Here is a 25492-nt window from a genome sequence, read left to right as displayed (position 1 = left end):
AGTATGGAGCCCAACAAAACTTCACCATTTCCATAAAAAAAGGGAATGAGGCCAAAAAAAAGGGAATGAGGCCAACCTGAGTTTTCTTGGGCACCAATACAATGGTAAAGGCTGTGTCTGTGATGCTGTCCATACCCATTGATGAGCGGGCACAACTTCCCTCTGTCAGGCTGTTAATTAACAGCTCTAAACACATTCTCTTCCAATCTACCAGCAATGTAAGCCAATCAGCAGAGCCAACATGGCTCAAATTAGGAAAATTCTGTGTGGACAATATAGGCACAATAGGGGTTTATCTGATTAACAAGCTATAACAAAGCGGTTCTCCTCATCTAGTGTGGTGAGGTGAGACACAACACTAGTAGGGTTTCAAATTAGAAGTTTTCCAGTTGCTGGAGCACTACTTGTTGGCAGACCCAATGTGGTATTTATGAAATGGGAGGTGTGGGTAACCTCTGGAGCTGGTAGTAAGTCCACAGGTAATTCCAATATGCGATCTAGAGGTACCAGTGAAGCTTATTCTCAACCTTTTCGAAGTTCTTGAATTTCTTCAGGAGAACCAAAAACATTCCAAAGAACCAATTTCTCTTGTTTTCCTGAAGAAGAAGTTTGAGAGCTCTGGATAACATATTGGAATTATTTGTGGACACACTACCAGCAACACCGGTTACCTACATCGCCCAGTACCTGAAGATGGATCAAATGATACAGTTTCTAAGTAACGAAATGACACCTGTTTATAAAGAGTCTAAGGTGGGTATTACTACTTCTGGCTCCATGATTGGTACTTTTAGAGGGAGGGAAAGAAAGTTTAATGGACCAAAATATTTCCACCAGTTTAGTACGGTACTGCAAAATCCAACTCTGGAACGCTGTTTTGCTGTGGGTATGTGCTGTCATTCATGGGGTACAACTGTTCCCAAAAACCGAAATTAGTGTGCCATTATAATTTAAGACATTTTCTTGACCTGCAGACTGAAGATTTGCAATTTTTGGATTACAGCGTAAAGCACAGATCTGTCACTCTGCATCTACAAACTGTAATTATACCTCTTCACACTCTGAACCTCTTCTTGAATACTTTGCTTTTGATGATTGTTTTGCTTTATGAAATCTCTCAGTAGCTGTCGAAAGAGAGCTTCAGTGCTAATTGAGAGCTTTGTACGAGGACTTAGCCTATACGCCCATGTTTATGAATTCCAGCCAATTTACATTTCCTGTCAAACAGCCGGTGGAGGTGAACATTTTTTATGGCATTTTCTTTGTCCCCAAGACATTGAAATAAACTACATTAAACACGAAGCTGCTGAGCATGAAGTGCTCTGCTAAGGGTCTAAATGGCAGGTGCTGGGAGCGGAGTAAATATAGAAATAGTGCTGTAAGCACAGTTTCTCACAGTATCCAGATCCAACCAGCAGGAGTGTTTCGAAAGCATTAAATGATCTACGTCTTGTGATATGACACTTGACTAGTATAAAACTTCACTTACAGACTCTTAACATGAACTGGGTTCCTTAGCAGTTATTTATGGGCTGGAGGCTTATTTCGATAAGTCTCGGGCTACATGGCGACATGTGTCATGTGACAGTGAGTCTTAGAAAAGTCACATGACCAAAAACATTTGTGCACCTTAACTGTGACTAGCAATCGCGCAACTATTAAAGGTCTGCAATTTGACTCTTAAAATAATCCCCAAAACAACAAAATTGCAGAAAGATTGCATGAAGCTGCAATTGACATAGACCTGCTCAAGCTCCCGTGTGTGGGCATGGGAGCGCCCAAAGATTTTTTTTTATTTTAGTCCTTCAACTATTTGAATAAGTAGTGGCAAATCAGCATGGAAATAGAAAATACACAAATTAGGCGTGGCTTTGCAACTACAGATTTCCTTGCAGATTTCTAATGATTTGCCACTGAAAATCTGACGTGTATTGATCCTAAAAATTAAGCCTTCTTGTTAAAATGCCACCAAAAAAATGCAGTATGAAGTGATCACAATTTAATATCTGACCCAAAATGATATCAATAAAAAAAATGGTATTGCCCTGCAAAAAAAAAAAAAAAAAAAAGATAAATCGGTTCCATCGACTGAAAAACGAAAACGTTACAGATCTCAGAAAATAGAGGCACAATAAAAAAATGTATATTTTTTAAATATCTGATTCTTTTTCACTACTAAACAAGGTTATAAAAACAATTCCCTAAAAACAATTTCAGAATTCAGTTTTTTTTCTTTTTGCAATTTCACTGCACTTAGAATTTTTTCTCCTGTTTTCCAGTACATTATGTGAGAAAATAAATGGTATCGCTCAAAATAACAACTCGTCTAGCAAAAAATAAGGCTTCGTAGGGCTATGTGGATAGAAAACTAGAAAAGTTATTTCTCTTGGAAGAAGGGGAGGAAAAAATGAAAATAAAAAACAAACAAAAAAGCAGAAATTAGCCATATTAGAAAGGGGTTAAGGAGTGCTGTAACTTTCCAAGGGGCGCTTGGCTATCTCTAGTAATAGTCCCTAAGGCACAGCTCTAATTATCACTTTTCTCCAGGTCTGTAAATACAGTTTAAAGGGGTTATCCACTAGTAGGACAACCCCTTCTTAAACGAAATGTTCGGCTCCGATATACAGCCTATACTCCCCTCCTCTGCCGGCTATGTTCCTGTGGTGTGGGCTCTCGCGGTCCCAGTGCTGTGATGCGGTGGAATGACACATGATGCCTGGTGACCAATCAGTGCTGGCGTCACTATCTCCGCCTACGGACAAACTGAACATGAAAGAGGAAGTCTCGGCTGCAGCTGATCCCCGACTTCCTCTTCATGTTCAGTTTGCCCGAAGGCAAACTGATAGGGCGCCGCGTCATGTGTCACAACACCGCATCACAGCCTCGGGAAGAGCAAGTGTTGAGAGCGTGGGAACGGCGCCGACACGGGAAGCGAGTATAGGCTTTATTATTTTATCAGGGCCGAACATTCCGTTTAAGAAGGGATTGTCCTAGTACCAGACAACCCTGTTAAGTGCTTTGTAAAATTGATTAATTGATATGTGTGTTTTTCACCAATAAATAACATGTAAGAGGCTACTCTCTAAAGGCCAGCAATGACCTTCAAGGGTGTATTCGAATATAGTTAGAAGGTTTCAGTGAGTCCTACAAAACTGGCAGCTCCTCAAGGTGCACATTGCTACAATTACTGAATAATGCTGAGGAATTTCCACTATAAAGAACATCTCAGATAAAGGGATAAGCCAGTTATTCTGAATGTGTTCCTGGCTGAATGCAGATTAGGACGTGTCTCAGACCCTACTTACGAATGCACCAGCCAGGGGCCGCCTTATTTTCTGTTTAACTGGCAAGAAATTGCTTTGCTAAATGCAAAAGAATAATTTCAAGGGTTATTAACGTCGAAAAGTTATTCATTATTAGTGCACACTGTATGTCCTTTGTGCTCGAGGTAACAAAATATGGGAAAAGCAGAATTACATCGAAGGATGACGGTAAGGTTTGTACAAGATTTAATGCTCGGTTTGTTAGCTGCTCCGACATCAGCCTCTCTGTATGGGGCAGGTTTAATAAAGAGGCTAATAACTAATAGGCAAGGTGCTCACTGTTAGAGCAACTGAACAGAAATGTGAATCAAAGTCAATATGGACCTATTGTGGAAATCAATCTACAAATGGGTCAAAAGCAGCGCTCCCCATTTATCTAGAATATGTCCCATAATGATTACAATCTGTATAGCGCCAACATACTCCTCAGCGCTTTACAATTTAGAGAGTACATGTGCTGTCAAAACCAGACATCATACAGTAACAAACTAATACAATTTTGGAACAAACAATAGTTATGCTTTAAAATAATAAAATAAGCATGACTTTCCTGATGAAGCCCCTAAGGCTGCAGCACCGCAGCACTGCTGCATCCACCAATCTCTATTTACAGAGCGACAGCGGTTGTGTTCCATCTACAACACATTACTGCTGCAGCCAATCACTGGGATTAGGAAAATAGTTCTCCAGCTTCTCGTTTGAGCCAAAATTTATTGTTTAAAAGGAATCATATAAAAACAAAAACAAGCTTTGAGAAAGAACACGGTGTTGTGTTCGAAATGCTACCTTGTCCATGTGAATTGTTTTTATAGGATTCCTTTTAAACAATAAATTTTGGATCAAACGAGAAGCTGGAGAATTTTTTTCCTTTTTCCATTTGTGATGCGTGCAACTACACGGGCTCCGTGCTTCCACATGCCACGTGCTGCCACAGGTGAGCTGTTTTTTTTTCCTTTGTCAATCATTGGAATTAGCGGTGATGCCATTGTCACTTGTTGTAGATGTGATGTCACTGCTGAAGTCATGTGAAAAAAAAAGACCACTGGTGGAGGGGGGACAGCAGTGGTAGGGACTTCAGCTGGTAAGTCAAGCTTATTCTGTTATATTTAAAGTGGTTGTCCACCGCTGGGTAACCCCTTATGAATAGCTCGACTGTGGTGCCCCTGAGCGTTCAGTTGCCACAGAGGTACTGCACCTCCTCCTCCAGGCTGAGCCCCTGACCTGGAGGACACGGCACCGAAGCGGGCATCTGTGTGCACCAGACTGTGAGTAAAGCCTTGGAACTACATGCCCTTGCGTTTATTCTTGTGCCTTACACCCGGCTCTGCTACATCTACTTCTTTACACCATCTCCCCACTTGCCAACCTCATCTACACTGCCCTGGGACTACAGCTCCACCTGTGGGGAGCTTCAACATTATTGCTGCACCACACCATCTGTCTCAGTGAAGCAACCCTGCAGTGCTCGTCAAATTGACCAGAAACCACAGGTGGCGCCACGAATCATCTTAACAACTTTATCCCCATCACTCTACCCCTTTTACATTGACCGCCTGAGGCCACGGACCGGGTCACCGCCACTGTGACATCTCCCATTGAAGTCAACGGGCCCGGTACCGAGTACCCCATGGCCTCTGGGGGCGAGCCACGACTGTACAGCTGAAAATTTAAAAAACATACTTACCTTCAAGGCGGGCAATGTTCCTGTGATGTTAGTCCCAGAGTCGGACATGCAGACACACAAGGGGGTCCAAGAAGTAAGGCGTTACACTACCACCTCCAAAGCAGGTGAATTGTTCATTATGGTGAGCTACTGAGTGCACAAGGCCCTTTTCTGTCTATGTCCACTCCTGGTCGGTGGTATGTCTCCCTCCGGAGATTTCTGGGAATAAAAATACTAAAAACTGCATATATTAACCCTCGATACTTTCTATGCCATCCTACTCACAAAATATGCAGATGTTTATTCTTATTATTTCCAAGCTTGTGTACTTTCTCTTAATGTACTGCAAATTGGTCTATTCAATTACTTTGTTGTGATTTGACTTTACAATGTCCTTTCATGCGCCATTAGCCAATCCTATATCCAAAGTATTTCCTCGTCAGAGATTCAAAGATCTGCCGAGATGTTCTGGCTGCCCAGAAACCTCCTCCTAGCCGTAGGTTTCTTGGGCAGCGGTTGTGTTTTCTTGGCCTCTCTGGGACCCAGTGCATTACATGACTATCTGTACGCTGTAGCCCTGCATGCATGCAGAGGTTGTCCTCACAACACCTATACTCCACTGTGGAGGCCTCCTGCATGTTTCTCATGTGAAGTCATGTTGTAATATTATGCTTCTGTCCTAATTTTAGAAGACATGTTTGCCTTGAAGGTAAGTATATGAAAGGTGATCTTACAAATGTCATAAGGTTCAGGCCCACGGTTAGGGTTCCTGGTAATAAAAACTTACCATTGAAGTAAGATTTTTTTTTTTACAGCAGTTTCCAAATAGACTAATAAAAGCAGTTATGCAACGTTCAATAGATCTGTGCTATACATTTGCCAACTATGTACGGTTCAAGTTTTTTGCCGGTCTGCTGCTCGGGGCTCATTGGCCACTGCTGCAAGAAGGTCAAAAATCTTACAACTTTTTTTTGCTGAATTCAAGTAGATCTTCCATTAAAGTTATATTATAAAATTCTTTAAAAAAAAACAAAACAGAATATTTACAAAATTTTCTATCTCTAAGGTGGATGGAAGAAAATGAGGTTCCAATTTTAGGCATCTTTTTTGTTGTTGTAAAGAACCTTTTACTACTCTGTGTTGGCTTTAGTAAATAATTATATTAAAGGGAATCTGTCACCTCATTTTGGCGGGCTATGTAAATGCCTTGTGTTCGATCCGATGGGCGGTGTTTCGTCTCCTTTCATCCACCCCTCCTTGGCCGCTGTCCGCAATAATTCCGGGAATTTCAGTAGCATTCTGTAATGCTGTAGATAAGCCTCCGATGTAACCTGAAAGACAAGAAAAACACGTTATATTATACTCACCGGAGGGGGCGGTCCGGTGGGTGTTGCGGTCCGGTCCGGCGCCTCCCTTCTTCATGCAATGACGTCCTCTTCTCCTGTCCTGAAATGGCTCCGGCGCAGGCGCATTGCTCTGACCTGTTGAGGGCAAAGCAGAATTCTGCAGTGCGCAGGCGCCAGACCTCTCCCGGCGACTGCGCACAGCATGACTCTGCTCTGCCCTCAACAGGGCAGAGCAGTGCGCCGGAGCCATTACAGGAAGGGAGAAGAGGACGTCATCGCATGAAGAAGGGAGGCGCCGGACGGGACGGCGACACCCATCGGACCGGACCGCCCACCTCCGTGAGTATAATATAACGTGTTTTTCTTCTCTTTCAGGTTACATCGGAGGCTTATCTACAGCATTACAGAATGCTGTAGATAAGCCCCTAATGTCTATGCCAACAGGTGAAAGGCCAAAAAAAGTGTGACAGATTCCCTTTAATTAGCCTGTTAGGGTTATGGTTTGTTCACCATTATCGTTAGGAAATGCCAGGTGATGCAAAGTTCCCAGCTTTATAAAAACCCAACATCCTCTATCTTTGAGCCGAAAAACAACAGCCACGTTGTGTAGGAAAGACCGGTTCCTCCCACGTCACCAATGTGATGTAACTACACAGGCATAGGTCTCCGACGCCCCCTTTGTGTCTCAGGTCAGTAAGGGAACTGCACCTAGAGCAAATGGCCGCCGGGGAGGAGGTCCTGTTACCCGCTGGGTATTCTAAGATTTATAATCAGAGTAAAAGCATCAGCCTAAGATTAATTTTATGGTTTAATTGCCTTAAGGGCGCACTAGATAATTACAGAAATATACAGTAAGCTATACAATGGAATTACAGTGGATTTGCAGTCAGAGTAAAATATAACAATAAGGGTACAAGACTTAGAGATATTAAGCTGGAGGTCAATTTACCAGGTTGTAGGTTGCATGTGGATGCCAGGAGCTCTGCAGTCCACAGGTATAAGAATCTTAGTTGCCGGACAGACCCCAAAGCGTGGGCCGCTGCTCCCCTTGGCAGATCTGTCCCCAGTTCCTTCTTAGATCATCATCGTCTGGTTCTTCTGTGAGAGTGTGTCTCTCTGCCCTGTGCTCCCAGTTCTTAAGCATGCTGGGTTCCTCCCCTCTGTGTCAGAGGGTGGGCTAATAATCTCCACCCTTTAGCTCTCTGCAGAACTTATTCCCAATATCTAAGAAAGGGGGTAACTTTCTCCAGGATGATCGGATCCGGACACAAGAGGTACCAGTGAATGTGGCTTGTTTTGCCTGTCGTGTGGAGAGCAAACATGGCCCCATTAGGTTGCTGTGGAGGGCCAATCTCTATATCTCAGATCCCAGAGCCCTCACCGACTCAGGAGTCGCACTGCCAGATGCGCGATTTCCTCAGGGTCACGTGGATATTTTTTATGAGTCTAACTTGAAAGGTGTGCTCATAATCCATGATCCTAGGATGGAGTCGGAGCAGCTGGGAGAGACAATGGATGTGTATTTCCAGCTGACAGGTATATTCTAATTGAAGCCCCCAGGCACCTTCCTGCCCCATGCTGGCGTTGCTCCTACCCAAGCTTTGAAGTTCTGCTTTGGCCTTATCTCATTATCATACTAAAAGGCCTTGCTATTGAACATTGGAGCACTAAATCCTGCTTTCTTCATCACACACGTGTTCTTCTAAGCCACTGCCTAGCACTCTGAAAATGAAAATGGTGGAGGCCCACAAAGCAGGAGAAGACTATAAGAAAATGCCAAAGTGTTTTCAAGTTGCCCTTTCCTCAGTTTGAAATATTATTAAGAAATGGCAGTTACCAGGAATTGTGGAAATCAAGATAAGATCTGGAAGAGAAAACAAAATTTCAGTGACAACTATTCGTAGGACTGCTTGAGAGGCAAATAAGAATCCCCACTTGACTGCAAAAGATCTTCAGAAAGATTTAGCAGACTTTGGAGTTGTGGTACATTATTCTACTGTACAGAACCACCTGCACAAATATGGCCTTCTTGGAAGAAACATCAGAAGAAAACCTCTCCTGCATCCTCACCATAAAACTCAGCGTCAGACGTATGCAAAAGAACATCTAAACAAGTTCTGTGGACCAATGAAGTTAAAATTGAACTCTTGGGCCACAATGATCAAAGGTATGTGTGGAGAAAAAAGGCACAGAATTTCAGGAAAATAACATCTCACCAACCATTAAAACTGCAAGCTCAGCCTCAGTGACTAGTGGTGACATCATCAAGGTTACCGCTGGCCACAGAGACTTCGTTCTCAGCCAGGCCTCTGAACTCCGATGACCTCTCTATTACTAAGTCGTGGGCTTGATGTCAGCAGACAATACAAAGTTGATAACCCCACAAATATGAACCCCACTTTCCATTGCTACAGGGCAAGAGGACAGAGTCAGGCAAAGCGCCATAACTGCCACATCTAATAGATGGGCATCTGCGGGTTGCTATTTCTAGGCTGGGGGTCAATATCTGTGGCCCTTACCAGCCTGAGAACACCAGCCCTCAGCTGTTTGCTTTAGATTGGCTGGTTGTCAAACCAGTTGATCCCACAATATTTTTTTTAAAATTGTTTAAATAATGTAAAAAAAAAAAAAAAAAACGGCGTGGGGACCCCTCTATCCTTGATAACTAGCCTTGGTAACGCTGACAGCTGAGAGTTGCAGTCCTCAGCTGTCAATTTTGCCTGCCTGGTTATGAAAAATGCAGGAGGACCCACGCCATTTAAAAAAAAAATAAAAAAAAAAAATTAGCGCACTGGCTGATTAATACTTTCATCAGCTGCGCATGCTCTCGCTTTTATTAACGGCAGCAGGCGTAGGCTGGTGGGAGTAGTAGTCCTATATCATGTTGTCCTTGTATTACTCTGCTTTACCTGCTGACAGATTGCCTTTAAGTGCTCGCTCGCTGTTAATGGCAGCATGGTTTTGCAACCTTTTACAATACGTAAACCATTTGTTTAATTTCTAATGATGCACAAGAAAGAGTTTGTGAATTTACTGAAATTACCGTATTTTTTCGTAATTTTTTGGGGAAAATGGGGGTGCGTCTTATAATGCGTATATACCTTACCGGTACCGTTGATATAGGCCACAGGCTGGGATGAGGGGTTGTCCGGCGGTGCTGCGGGGGGTGTTCGGCGGTGCTGTTACGGGTGTCTCCGGTGCTATGGGGAGCTCTGATCACATTTTGTGAAAGGCTAGTGCCCCCGCAGTCCCCTAGTAGCACCGGACAGCATCAACGGACACCCCCATAGCACCATCGGAGACACACACAGCAGCACCACCAGACACCCCCGCAGTGCCGGACACCCGCAGTGGCGCGCCACCACCCCCGGTAAGCAATAAGATGCATGGATTATGAGAAGCACCACCATTTTATTTTTTAAAAAAATGTCATATTTTTCTCAAAATTGGTCTTATAATCCGGAGCGTCTTATAATCCGAAAAATACGGATAGTTGTTCGTAGACAAAAATTGCCAGATAGACCCTATAGAAAAAAAAACCTGGTAAATCCATGCTTACCGTAAATGTCCAGAAATTGTGCTATTTCTCAGGTACGGCAGCTTATTCTAAAAAGTCACCTGAAATGACAAGTACACTTTGCTTCGTGATTTACTATAACTAATTATCTTCCTGACTATCTAGGAAAATATTTCCCTTAGAACAATGAATAGATTGTGCTCTTAGTACCCGAGTACAGTGGAAAAATAGATGAGATGTTCAGTCATTCTGGATTATACATACTGTAGCTACGACGCTTATTTCCACATGTTATGATGGAAAATATTTCATTGTAATCTCAGATAGAAAATGTAACCCCTCTTTGTGCCTAAACTGTATCTGTATTTCAACCAGCCATAATAGTGTTAATCATGATTAATCATGCCCCTTGTTTCAAGGCAAATAAATGCTGAATGTAATGACAGATGAGGAGACTGCTGGAAAGGTGACACTGCCTGCACTAAGAATAAGTCCACAGAGAACTGAGAGCAACTCAGGATGAACTTAGATCTGGAATTTCTCAGTCCTGATTCACTTTGGTGGTGGCCTTTCTCTTTTGATAATATATTTAAGTCTTTATAAAAAGCATGAAAATATATGCAAACAATGTATATTGTACTGCCGACGACATGACGCCACTTTCATCTTTGCAATAGGTGTTTTAGATCCAGCTAACTCTTTAAGGCCTCATTCAGACATCCGTTTTTCCAGTACGTGTTGTATCCGTTTTTCTCAAAGATACAACCTGTATCCATTACACTCTGAGGTTCTGTTCACATGTCCGTGTCTCTTATGGACTGTGTGTCCATGCAAAACACACAGAGACAGGTCTGTTTTTTTTCCAGCAGCACGGATGACCAGGGCCAACACAAGACTATGGGTCTGTGAGAAACATGTACAGCACATGGATGATTCTCCATGTTTAACACTGCAAAGTGAAGCTTTGTAAGGCCTCATTCACACATCAGTATTTTCGATCAGTATTTCATCTGTATTTGTATGCAAAAACCAAACCAGGAGTGTCTCCAAAACACAGAACAGATGTCAGTCTTTCAATTATAGTTTTTCTCTTTTTCTCTGTAAGGTCCACTCCTGGTTTTGTTTGGCACACTGATGGTAAAGACGGGCACACATGACACTGATGGTAAAAATGGACACACTGATGGAACACTGATGGTAAAGATGGATACACTGCTGGCACACTGATGGTGAAGACAGGCACACTGATTACACTGGTGGTAAAGACAGGCACACTGATGACACACTGATGGTAAAGACAGGCACACTGATGACACACTGATGGTAAAGACAAGACACACTGATGACACACTGATGGTAAAGACAAGACACACTGATGACACACTGATGGTAAAGACAGGCACACTGATGACACACTGATGGTAAAGACAAGACACACTGATGACACACTGATGGTGAAGACAGGCACACTGATGACACACTGATGGTGAAGACGGGCACACTGATGACACTGATGGTGAAGACAGGCACACTGATGACACTGATGGTGAAGACAGGCACACTGATGACACTGATGGTGAAGACAGGCACACTGATGACACACTGGTGGTAAAGACAGGCACACTGATGACACACTGATGGTGAAGACAGGCACACTGATGACACACTGATGGTGAAGACAGGCACACTGATGGTGAAGACAGGCACACTGATGGTGAAGACAGGCACACTGATGACACACTGATGGTGAAGACAGGCACACTGATGGTGAAGACAGGCACACTGATGGTGAAGACAGGCACACTGATCACACTGGTGGTAAAGACAGGCACACTGATGACACACTGATGGTGAAGACAGGCACACTGATGACACACTGATGGTGAAGACAGGCACACTGATGGTGAAGACAGGCACACTGATGGTGAAGACAGGCACACTGATGACACTGGTGGTAAAGACAGGCACACTGATGACACTGGTGGTAAAGACAGGCACACTGATGACACACTGGTGGTAAAGACAGGCACACTGATGACACACTGGTGGTAAAGACAGGCACACTGATGACACACTGGTGGTGAAGACAGGCACACCGATGACACACTGGTGGTGAAGACCGACACACTGATGGTAAAGACAGACACACTGTCGTCATGCATATGGTAAAGACAGACACACTGATGGTAAAGACGGACACACTATTGGTAAAGATGGACACAAGGACCAAACACTGATGACACGCTGATGGTAAAGACGGACACACTGATGGTAAAGATGGGCACACTGATGGTAAAGACGGGCACACTGATGGTAAAGACGGGCACAGATGACACACTGATGGTAAAAATGGACACACTGATGGAACACTCCGAGGCGTATCTAGGCTTTCTGGCACCCGGGGCAAGAATTTGGTTCAGCGCCCCCCCCCCCCAGCCCAAGTACATATGCGACTTGCACACTTAGCCATGTACCCACGAGCTGCTCTCCCTAATGCTCTCAATGTTCAGTAAAAAACTGAGAGAAGCGGGAAGAGAAGCTCGTTGTCACATGACCAAGTATGAAAATCACTTATGAGTGAAGTGTCCGTGTGATGACTACTGGAACCTGCAGAGCTGAGTCCTGACATTGCAGCTTCTGAATTCTCACAACGAATACACTGCACACTTTTAGGATTCTCCCTTGCCAAAAGTACAATCGTGTCAGCACAAGTATGTGATTTGTATACTTCTGGCCACACTCCGACTAAACGTGCCCGGCCTCGCTCCGTTCATATTCATTGAGTGAGGCCACACACGTCTAGTCAGCATGTGACCGCATGTATGTAAATTACCGGCATGAGAGAATCCTAACAGCGTTCAGTGAGCACTGTGAGAATTCAGAAGTCTGCAGTCACATAGAATGTCTGCAGACTCAGCACAAACCTGGACAACCCCTTTAATGTTCCTAACAAATAAAAACATGAGAATAAGTCAGTGTCACAAATAACATTTACATCCAGGTACCTTATAGATGACGTCGTCTCTGCAGTCTGTCTCCTTTTCTTCTTCTTGTCCAGACCCCATGATGAGTTTTCTCATCCACATCTCGTCTCTGTAGACTTCCATCGTCTCCGGTCTTCTGCAGCAAATCTCCACACGATGCCCTTAAAGATAGAAGTGTCATTATAATGCTCCTACATAAAAATATCTGCAGTATACTGACACCTCACACTATTCCCCTCCCTCCTCGTACTGTCTCCTCTAACATCCCACCTGTTCACCATACTGCCTCCTCATATATTTACCCCCTGACTCTCTATACTGTCTGCTCACACATACCCCCGACTCCCCATACTGTGTCTGCACACATCCCATTACCCTCACTCCCCATACTGTGTCCACTTACATTAACCCGTTCGCTCCCCATACTGTCTGCACCCATCATACTGTGTCAGCACCAATCCCCCATACTGTTTCCTCATACTCTTCATTTTGTGTCCTCAAATCTCCCCACACGTTAAATCCCCCCCATCCCCACTCCAAATCCCCCCACACATTAACCCAATCCCCACTCATTAACCCCCATCACCACTCCAAATCCCCCCACACATTAACCCCCATCCCCACTCATTAACCCCCATCACCACTCCAAATCCCCCCACACATTAACCCAATCCCCACTCATTAACCCCCATCACCACTCCAAATCCCCCCACATTAACCCAATCCCCACTCATTAACCCCCATCACCACTCCAAATCCCCCCACACATTAACCCCATCCCCACTCATTAACCCCCATCACCACTCATTAACCCCCACACACATTAATCCCCATCCCCACTCATTGATGCCCCCACACATTAGCCCCCATCCATTACCCCCCCACACATTAACCCTTATTCCCACTCATTAACCCCCACCCCCACTCATTGATGCCCCCACACATTAACCCCCATCCCCATTCATTAACCCCCCACACATTAACCCTTATTCCCACACCTTAACGCCCCCACACATTAACCCCCATCCCCTCTACAAATCCCCCCCATCTCCACTCATTAACTCCCCCTCATCTCCCATCTTCGGTGGTTCTTCAGCTCTACAGTGGAGCACACTTACCACCAGGATTCTCTCTGGGCGCCGGGGAGTGACGTCAGCAGTATGATCACATGACCTGATCACGCTGCTGACATCGCTCTGACCCGGCAGTCAGAGCTTCAATTGTACTGGCGTCTGTATAGACGCCAATATAAATGCTCCCTGGGAGCCGATGCCGCCTCCTTCTCTGCGCCGGCTGTCACAGAGAACCGCCGACTCCCAGGCCAGGGGGGCGGCAGAACGCAGTCGCCAGGGAGGACACTGCGGACCGCTGCATTAGGCGGCCCAACTGCGCCCCCCTGCTGGCTGCGCCTGGGGCAAATGCCCCGGCTGCCCCCCCTAGATACGCCGCTGGGAACACTGATGTTAAAGACGGACACACTGATGGTAAAGAAGGATACACTGTTGGCACACTGATGGTAAAGATGGACATACTGATGACACACTGATGGTGAGGACAGACACACTGATGACACACTGATGGTGAAGACAGACACACTGATGACACACTGGTGGTAAAGACAGACACACTGATGGTAAAGACAGACACACTGATGGTAAAGACAGACACAAGGACCAAACACTGATGACACGCTGATGGTGAAGATGGACACACTGATGGTAAAGACGGGCACACTGATGGCACTCTGAACGTGTGAACCTGGCCTTAGGGTTAATATATAACAGATAATGTCGGACAGTAAACATTTTTAGGACTTAAGTGTTAATAAAATTAATATTTTAATGTCCTCTTGTATTTTGCAGCCTCAGGACTGTCTTCTTCCCCATCCACTCCCACACAAGTGACCAAGCAGCCAAACTTTCCTCTAGAATCCTACAAACATGAGCCAGAACGGCTGGAGGCCCGGCTCCGATCCTTCTCCTCTCCACCAGACACGGGACAGAGATTTTCAATATCACATCTCCCAATAACTGTGACTAAATCTTCTCTAGCATCTTCATCGCTTAGCGCTACCTCAAAAACAGTAAGTAACCTTTCTATCGTGTCGTCCATTGTGTTTGTCTAGCAACATCTATGGTATACGTGATTCCCCCCCGAACATTTCAACCTCATGAACACGGTCATCCAACTCATCGTCTTCTCAGGGCTCATAACATACATTCATGTGCCATGACTTTATTTATAGGCTTACAATTTTCACAGTCCATTACAACATAGGACAGATGTATGGAACTGACAATAACAAAAACCTCTATGTTGCCCGTAGCAACCAATCACAGCATTGCTCTCATTTTTTAAGAACAGAATGAGAATTGAAAGCTGCTCCGTGATTGGTTGCCATTGGGGAAGATTTACTATTCCTTGAGACTGAATTCAGATGAAGGGTATGGGTCTTACACTTTCCCAAATTGTGCCAAAATTTAATTAAAAAATGGTGTAAATTAAACCAACCAGGAGTAAAGTCAGACTAGACATGTGTCTAAAAATTCACCAAATGTATCACTTAGTACAAGCCACAGTGATAAAAAGGGCATATCATAGGTCAGATTAAATTTTAGTGTTTTGCACCTTTTTCATGTTTGTGCCATTTGTCCATTTTCGCCTTTTACGAATTCTATTTTATGCATTCGCTTGTGTTTTTTTGTGTTCACTGCTGTGACTGGAGTTTACACATGTTTTTTGCCTGATTCATCCCTTACGACTTTTTGAAAAGTTAAAAAATTTGTCGGAAATGTTCTTTTTTGCAGCAGATATTTTGTCTCAATTTTTGTACCGTTGCGGTAACGAGTTTCAAACAATATTATAGACAAAAATAAAGACCATTTTGTTACGTTGCGCAAAATTCATAAAATGCCTGCACCGTTTCGGAGAATTTGGTGCAAAATTCAGCAATGAATACCACGGGACAAAAAATAAAAAAGGGACTTAAAAAGTTGCAAATGATGAGTCAGGGTTTAAAATCAATTTCTAGCCTGTCCAATTTTAAGACAGTTTTAGTAAATTGGCTGCTGTGAGACTGGGAGTCCCAGAAACAGTAAAATAAATCACAACGATGTGAACGCTAAAAGTTTATATTTTACTTCACTCGACTGTTCCGTAGCCTCAGCTCTGGTGGCCAAGAAGCCGGTATTCCCATTTAGGCCCGGAGAGGCTGAGATACTTCTGATTTATTCTGTTCTACATACCGTGTCATGCCATGCACACATAACCCAAAATGGCTTCGGGAAACAAAAAAAAACTCTTCCAAAAACTGCACAAAGAAGGGTTTACTAAGGCTGTGTGCACACGGTGCGGATTCTGCTGCGTTTCCGCAGCGGTTTTGCCCCTGCGGAAACGCAGCAGTTCCGCTGACCAAGTACAGTACAATGAAACCCTATGGGGTTTCAAAAACGCTGTGCTGACGGTGCGGTTTTTTCCACGCGGTTTTGCTGCAGTTTACAAACCGCAGCATGTCAATTGTTTGTGCGGTTTCCGCAGCGGTTTCACACCTTTAACATAGTAGAGGTGTGAAACCGCTGGGCAAAACCGCAGACCAAACAGCAGGAAAACCGCAGGTCACTTAACCTGCGGTTTTACCTGCGGTTCCGCGCGGAAGTGGAATCCGCAACCTGTGCACACAGCCTAAAGTTGTTTCCAGTTAAAAAACCTGTTGGTTTTGACGGCCTCTAAAAGCTCTGTCTTAGGCCTCATTCAGACATTAGTGGTTTTTCTACTTTGCAAAAAAAAAAAAAAACGACCAGTTTTCATCAGTGTTTGGACAGTGTGTCATTTTTACCATCAGCGTTTCATTAATTTTTTTTTTTTGTTTTTTTGAATTTGAGAAGTTTTCCACAGCTTCTCCTTGAAAATCAGACAGCACATGGATTGCATCCAAATGTTGTCCAGTTTTTCGTGGACCCATTGAGTTACATGGGCAGGTTTGATCAGTGACTCAAATCAGAAATCGGACAGTTCTCAGTGTTTTGCTGCGCTCCACTTGGTCGACAAAAACACAAGGACGTGTGAACAGTCTCTTAGACTATAATAGGTGCTAGTTCTCTCAGTGAAAAATGCTAAAAACTGATGTCTGAATGAGGCATTGGGGAGACCATTCATACATTTGCACAATTGTGCAATTGTGCTGTAAACCATTTATAGACGTTGAATACATTGGACGGTGCAATTAAGATAGAAAAGGGATTGCCCAGCTTTATCTTTATTTTAACAAATGCTTTGGGGACAAGATTCTGCGGCATTTACCGACCTATAAGTATCACAGGTGTACTTTGTATTCTAAGGCTTCAGCGTTAATGAAAAAAGTGCAGGTCTTCAAAGTGTAAGTGCAGAACACAGATCCTAACACTAGGTGGTGCTATTTGTAATTGTCAGTAAGATGCTTGTGCTCCATAAATAAATGATAAGGATAAGTGATGTTTTTTAGGATTTGCATTAGATCAGCTATTGTATTCAGACATGTCTGTGATCATCTTTTTTTTTTTTTCTTTGCTGATATCCCTCCTTTAAGTTCATTTTTAATTTATATATTTACTAGGTTCAATAAATGTCTCTAAAAAATAATGCATCTAAGGCACAAAATGATGTTGTGTCTGTAACCTGACTGCACAGTATTAAAAGTGGCCATCATAGACATGTCAACAATCCAGCCAGGCTGACTGATATAGCCATAATCAGATATGTCAGTAGGTGAACGATAGGAGTCATAGTCGCATATGTAGTCCCACTGCATTCCTTTCGATGCTCTCAACACCAACAATTAGATCCTGCGTTCTTATACTCATAAACCTCTAATAAGATATTTGACATAGGGTTCCTAAATCAAACAACCCCTTTAACCCTTTGCTGCTCTGTGCTGTAATATATGATTCCTATATGGACACATTCAGGGTGTGATTTCTGTTACTCTACTGGCACCATCACAATGCAATCCTGGGGGGCCGATGGATTGCTTTTGTAGCTGAGGCCAAACACGAGCCCCTATGATTGCCTATTAGACCCCCAAAATCACCTTCTTTCCCTTTATGTTGGCATTTTTTTTAAGCAAATTCATATAATAGTTAACATTTAACACATTATTTCTCCATGAAAAAGATTTTGCGCAAAAGTAATTTTTTATTTAAACTACAATAATTTGATTTTGCCTTATTTGTAACAGCAGGTTCCCTTCCATGACGAATCCCGTGGATATGCCACAAATGTGTATCATGGGGATCCCCCTGTAAGGGGATAAAGCAGATATCATTAAGGCTAGGGGCTACACGGCGACTCTGGCCGTAAAAGCTGCCATGGTTTCTTAGGTGTCGCTGCTACAACGCAGCGCAATAAAAGACAATAGGATTGCATTACTTACGACCAACAATGGAAAATCCAACACATTTGGAAATATTTGCGACTGTGGCGCAGGTTGTTCTCTTAGGAAATCATTGCATCCCATTTTGCAATGCGTCGTTGAGGTTTCAGTATTGCATGATCCATGTCGCTGTGTAGCCCCAGCCTTGAAGGGAATCTGTCACCCCTTTTTTGAGATATCATATAATGATATCATTCAATTGTGTGTCACATAAGGATTCTCTTAGTACTTTTGCTTCCCCCTGACCCCGCACCTTTCATGCATAAATACCTTTTTAATATCGGTTCAGATGTATGTAAACTGCCGCGGTCCGGTGGGCGGGGCTTATTCAACTGCTCCCCCTCCCTGTCTTGCTCTACACAAGAAGAAATGCGTAGAGCAAGACAGGGAGGAGCAGGTGAATAAGCCCCGCCCACCGGACCGCGGCAGTTTACATACATCTGAACCGATATTAAAAAGGTATTTATGCATGAAAGGTGCGGGGTCAGGGGGAAGCAAAAGTACTAAGAGAATCCTTATGTGACACACAATTGAATGATATCATTATATATCTCAAAAAAGGGGTGACAGATTCCCTTTAAGGTTACGTTGGCACGAAGAATTTTTGATGTTGCAGATTTTTTGCACCTTTAGCTACATTAGACTACTTGCATTTTTTATTGCATTTTTGACTCTGCATTGTCCCTTTTTTGGCAAATCGCGTTTAAATAAAAGATAGAAAACAATGCACAGTGGGCGTGAGATCTCTAGAAATCATATCCACCTTGCTGGATTTTGCTTCATAAACTCATCGTGGGAACTTACCCTACAATTTCTTTCAAGGGTTTGTGATATCCGCTCAGACGCCACCTGAAAAAGCCCCGCAGAATCGCCCCATAAAATGAAGATGGTGCAAAAGAATGGCTATACGACAGTGCTGTGCACGTGTTCCGTTTTTTCTTCACTTCTTTCAGCTGCTTCAAGGTTTGGAAACCCTGAAGAAGTAACAGAAATCACATGCTCTTTCCCAGCAGAAGCCGTTGTATTAGCAGTAGGGCTCATTCTCACATGCGAGAAACTTGGAGGAGTCTCACACGTCAGTACCTGGCACTTGGATCGGAGCGTTCAGCTGCATAGAAATACATGCAGCTGAACGCTCCGATCCGAGCGCCGGCGGCAGTGCCGGGTATTGACGTGCGAGACTTGTCCTAGTTTCTCGCATGTGAGTATGAGCCCGTATAGTGTAAATGTCACCGGCGGTGGAGTCGTTGCAAGAAAACCAGCAATGCCACCATGAAGCAGCTTCGCCTGGGAAAACTTGACGGCTGTGCCAGCATCTGAATGGAGTCATGTGCACCATCCTCACAGAGGCAGATAATCTGCCTGCACCGATATCTGATTGATGATATGGCGTTTTGACCAATGCTAGTTAGGGTATGCTCACATTGTGGAGGTATTCATTCAGGCATTGGGTGTGAAAAATACTAAATTTTACAGTACCAGCATAATCAATGAGATTTCTAAAATCTCCTGCAAACGCTGTTTTTTTTCCGCATATATGCTGAGCCCAGCTGTGATTTTGTCACGCCATACCACGTCAATTCTTTCAGTATTTGCAGTGCTTTTCTCCCATTCAAATGCGTGAAAACACAAGTAAAACGCTGCAAAAAAAAACACATAAAAGCGCAAAACCGTGAGTATTGTACATAGCCATTTTACAGCCACGTCTCTGGTTTTTGGTGCATAACAAAATGCTGCAAAAAATGCAACGTATGAACATAGCCTTACACTTCTGACATACGGCAATTATCCGTGTCTGCAAACTACCGAATAATCTGTAATGCAATTGTTTGTCACTGTACTTACTGTTTCCATACCAAGGGAAGTGCTGCCGACCAATGATGATTTTTAGGCCGACATTAAAGACCTAATCAGCCATCGAACAAGAGTCCCCTGTTTGTCAGCTCACCGCTGGCATGTGCACAGGGGCCAGTGATTGCTCTGATGGACATGTGCTTGGATGATTGGAGCGTGACACACGGATGTTTGAGCGTAACCTTCAGGAACAAGCACCCCCATTGAAGGCTATTTTTACTATTACATCTAAAAGGAAAAACTAAGTAGTTGTGCAAATAATCCCAATTAATGGAGGACGGATTCCTAGTTCCCGATGTCATTCGGTTAAATGGGACAAGAGATTGGTGGGGATACCAACAGTTAGACCCCATAATATATCTTTTGTCACCTACCAGTAGCTAGTTGTAAAGGCTGTAATACCCCATAAAAGCTCCGAATTGTGTATACAGCTCCAGTGCAGCCCGATGTATCCGCAATAGAGATGAGCAAAGTGATTCCCAGGACCTTGCCTGAGTGGCCCGGTGAAAATTTGGAGTCTGAGTCGGTCCATTTTATACCGACTCCACCAAAATGGACTCTGACTCCGATTCCACAGCACTGCTGGCAAGTAGACGGTGGTTTATAGCAGGGTTCCCCAACTCCAGTCCTCAAGGCCCACCAACAGGTCATGTTTTCAGGATTTCCTTAGTATTGCCCAGGTAAAGCAATTATGACCTGGGCAATACTAAGGAAATCCTGAAAACATGATCTGTTGGTAGGCCTTGAGGACTGGAGATGGGGAACCCTGGTTTATAGGGCTCCCATCCAGCAGACATAGGCTACTGATGTGGCTGCTGGACCAGTGTCCTGCAAATATATCCTCTTATCTCTAGCCTCCATGTTATCACACTATATACACCCTATGCAGTGTGAGCATATACAGTGTTCATCTTTCCCTCAAATTTCACTAAAATGTCTTGTGCACAGCAGTTTGAGCTATTCCTGCCCACTGGGGCAAACTTGCATGAGTTTTCAATGGCGAGGCAAATTCCTCAAGAGCAAAAACTTGGGTGTGTTGAAATGTAAGGTTCCGTCCTTCTTCCCCTGACATCTCCCATCAAATAAGACTTTGGACATCCCCATGCGCATAGTTATTTGGTCCTGCAGAAATCTATGGGTTTGGCTGCCTGTCACCTATTGTGTATGGGCCCACAGCGTACACAGTATGAAGACTGGCATGGTATTTTATCCACTGATAGAATATTGGGAGCTGATATTCTTAAGGGTAAACATAGGGATTACAAATGATGGATCCCATTCAAACTATGAGGATCTGGGAAAAAAATCCTATCTGGATAACCTAGCAAGCTAAAGTTTTCTACATATAGATAACATGTAAGGCTAGTTTCACACTAGCGTTTTTGAGCGCAGCGACGGCCTGCGCACGGCCGCCGCTAAGCCCCGCCTCCTGCCGCGCCTCTGCCGGTAGCTCCGCCTACCGGCGCATGACGCTGCATGCGTCCTGCGTCCCCTATCTTTATCACTGGGGGCGCAGGCCGTGCGCAGTATGCGTTTGGCGGCGCATGCGCCTTTTTGACGGTGCGCCGGCGCAACCAAACTGCAGCAGGTTGCGTTTGACGCAGGTCGGCGCACCGTCAAAAGGACGCATGCGCCGCCAAACGCATATTGCGCACGGCCTGCACCCCCAGTGATAAAGATAGGGGACGCAGGACGCATGCAGCGTCATGCGCTGGTAGGCGGAGCTACCGGCGGAGGCGCGGCAGGGGCGGGGCTTAGCGGCGGCTGTGCGCAGGCCGTCGCTGCGCTCAAAAACGCTAGTGTGAAACCGGCCTTAGAAGCAATCACTGTTTCCATTTGAACACTTGTGGTTTCCATTTGGAACCTGTTCATACCATATTTGTTATTCTTTTCCATCGTTCATTTGATTCTTTTTTTTCAAATGGATCTGGAAGTTTCTGCAGGGGCTCCTTTTATCGTTAAAGGGTTATTTCCAAAATAATAAACGATACTCGATCGATTGGAGGTGCGTATGCTCGACATCCGCTCCTGTCAATGGGAAGGTGCACTGTATTCAGCTGTCACCAGTCGTCCCATAGACAATGACTGGAATTGAGGGTAAAGATGCAAATCTCTTCTCTATTCAAGACAGGGCTGCAGGGTAAGGTTACTAAGTTCTAGGGCCCTGTTAACAGGATTCCTGGGGACCCCAGCTGTCGAACCTCCAGCATTCAGTAGGATATCCCCTATACAGTGAGTAGGTGATAACTATCTTTGGAATAATCCTTTAAAGTCCTCCTGCCCATTTATCAAACTTTTGAAATGCAAAATGGAATGAGTGCAAACAACATCAGACAGATCTCCTTTGACTTTCAATATGGGCTGTAGACAGTGGATCATGTTTTTGATGGCCAGAATGAATGAATTTATGTTTGAATTCTGTGCTATTTTTTGCTGTCAAAATGGACAAAACCGCCAACGAAATCTCCAAATACAACCTTTATTGGGACAAATTTACGGTACACTACGAGTGAATGGAGTTTGAAAAACCCCATTCACACGCTGCATAAAAATCAGTCCAAAAGAGCATGCTGCAAATCTCCTACTTCTCGTGCAGAATTTGCTAAAAATTAATCCATCCTGCTCTGACGTATTTATCCGTCATGGAGTTTGGAGAAAGTTCAGGATCTGTGCCTGCACCACCCTGAATGGGGACCGCTGTGACACAGCCTGCAGATGCCTCTAGTAGCAGCAATCAGAGCTAGCATGGTTCCTGCTGTTTAACTCCTTAAGTGCCAATGTAAAACACTCACAGTAGCGATCAAGTTACACCACACTGCTCTCCCTCCCAAGCCTCGATCTCCATGCGCCGTCCCGCTCTATCCCTCCACAACCCCGCTCTCCATCCATGTTCCGCTCTCTCCCTTGCAACTCCGCTTTCCATCTGTGTCCGGCTCTATCCCTCCACAGCCCTACTTTACATCTGTGTCCCTCTCTCCCTCCACAGCCCTGCTCTCCATCCATGTTCCGCACTCTCCCTCACAGCTCCGCTCTCCACCCGCATCCCGCTCTTTCCCGCTGAAACCCTGCTCTCCAGCTGCCAGTATGGGTGCTATATGGAGTGGGCATGGCTTGATACATACATACACTCAGCTTTATATACAATTCTGGCAATAATTAAGAGACCACTGCACAGTTTTATAAAATATCAGCTTCTCTACATGTCTGACAGCCATTCCATTCCAGTGTCAGTTGAATTCCAACCACACTACACCTCATTCTACTTCATGTGCTTCTGATTAGATGATCACCTGAACCAAATCTTATTTAATGAAGTACAAGCAACCCTGCTGTAGTGTTCACAATCCTCTTGCAATAGGACAAGCTGGATGGCAACACAAGTGCTAGTAATATCCCTAAAGTAATAGGAACGAAAAAATAACTTTTAGCCATGCCAAAGGAGTTGAAAAGAAAAGTCTTGAGTGAGGAAACGGGCTAAATTATGGCTTTACTAGCAGAGGGATACAGTGAGTGTCCTGTTGCCTCCATCCTTAAAATTTCTAAGACTGCAGTCCATTACAACAAGGTCAAGGAGCAGAGATTGCGGACAACAAAGCTACAGACTGGCAGAGGATGAAAACGACTCTCCACTGACCGGGATGACTGTCATCTTATTTGAATGTCACTCAGCAACTGCAGAATGGCATCAAGTGACCTACAAAGGAAATGGCAAATGGCAGCTGGGGTGCAGTGCAGGCAAGAACAGTTCCTAACAGGCTCCTAGAGGCAGGGCTCAAGTCATGTAAAGCTAGAAAAAAGCCTTTCATCAATGAGAAGCAAAGGAGAGCAGGCTGAAGTTTGCTAAAGACCAAGTTTGCAGTGGTCTCTTCATTTTTGCCAGAGCTGTATATATAGATTACAATACTTTAGTATTTTAGGTACAGGAGCAGGTTACACTCCCCTAAGGCTACATTCCCACGATGAGCTTTTGATGTTGCACCATTTCTGCTCCATTATTGAGTTTTTGACACTTTGCTTTTTGTCTCTTGTTGGTGTATCGTGCCTTAAATAAAGCCGCATTGTTTTTGATACTTTTTTTTCTGTTTCTTTGCCCAACGTGTTGCTATACTTAGGTGCGAATTACGTCTTTTTGATGCAGAAATGCACTAAAAATGCATTTGTGCTGGGTTTTTTTTGCTGTGGATTTTACACATCTAATGTAAGTCTATGGGGAAAATCCGCACAGAAAACTCGGCGTACCCGCAAGAGAAATTAACATGCTGCGGACTTGAAAAACACACCGCAGGTCAGATTATGCGGAGTAAAATAAAAGCATGGTGAGCAAGAGATCTCTAGAAATCCCATCTACTCTGCTGGAAGAGCAAAAAAGCTCCCCAAAAGCTCGTCGTGGGAATGGAGCCTAACGGGACTACGGATTGAGCGCGATGTTTTTCCACTTATATTACATTATATGGTAAAGTGAGCGGATGATATCTAAAACAAAAAACTCGTCTTGCCGAAAACAAGTCCTCTCATGGAGGTGTCAGCGGAAAAGTGAAAAAAGTTATCGATCTTGGTGAAGGGGAGGAAAACTTGAAAGTGAAAAACTGAAAATTGACTTGAAGGGGGGTCATTCACCTCCGGAACAAGGTTTTTTTTTTTTTTTTAGTTAAATTGATTTAGTTGGAGCAAAAAGAAAAATCATGTATGCAATTAGGGTTCATTAAACAATGCTGCAGCGGTTGCCTTCCGCAGCCAGTGTTGCAGTGTCTGGAGCAGGCTGCAGAATGAGTAAACTGGGATGTGTCAGAGAGCTCGTTCAGATTGTGGGACAGGAAAGTGTGTCACTTTTATCTTTTTTTTCCTGATTTATGACCTCAGATCACAGTGAAGCTGAATGTGCCAGGAAACATCGCTTGTAAGAGCCAAAAGGTGCAAAACGTTTAATGAAACCCAATGGCAAAGATAGATTTTAGCCCAAAACAGATGCTTTTAAGTAAAAAAAAAATGTCGACAGTCCCTTTAAGGTGGTGGTGGGGGGGTTAAGCTAAAACCAGTGTGAAAACTGTAGAACTTGCCCCGCTACCACCGCAATGTGTGAACCAGGCCTATAATATCAGGATATGACGCACAGCGGTGTCTGCACTAATAGCCGCATTCCAGGTGTGGAGCTCCGGGCGGCCCTTTCCCACGCACACGTGCTGCGGCACTGACAGCTCTCACCGGGGCGCAGGCGCAGTGACCCTCCCGTAGAGAATGACCCCCCCCCTGAGTCCCCATAGTGACAGCCGGCGGCGGCTCTTGTTTGTGCGCTGCAAAACGGGGCGGACTATTGTTTACCGCTCCTTAACCATTGGTCGATGCAGTTAATGCAACCAACCAATCACAGTTCTAGTTTCTTGATAGCCCAATAGTCGTC

At 44.3% G+C, this 25492-nt stretch overlaps 1 protein-coding gene across 3 annotated transcripts in view; it reads left to right on the top strand.

Moving 5' to 3' along the window:
- Positions 1 to 25492, top strand: part of PRKAG2 (protein kinase AMP-activated non-catalytic subunit gamma 2) — a 357046-nt gene that overhangs the window by 248522 nt on the left and 83032 nt on the right. For all 3 annotated transcript variants that reach the window (XM_073581558.1, XM_073581559.1, XM_073581561.1), the window contains one exon: positions 14696 to 14916. In XM_073581558.1, coding sequence (XP_073437659.1) covers positions 14696 to 14916 — 221 coding nt within the window. The remainder of the gene's footprint in view (positions 1 to 14695; positions 14917 to 25492) is intronic.

The sequence above is a fragment of the Dendrobates tinctorius genome, unplaced genomic scaffold (assembly GCF_039654945.1).
Source record: "Dendrobates tinctorius isolate UK_male_01 unplaced genomic scaffold, ASM3965494v1 ptg000070l, whole genome shotgun sequence".
NCBI lineage: Eukaryota > Metazoa > Chordata > Amphibia > Anura > Dendrobatidae > Dendrobates > Dendrobates tinctorius.
This window is presented reverse-complemented; position numbering and strand designations above follow the sequence as displayed.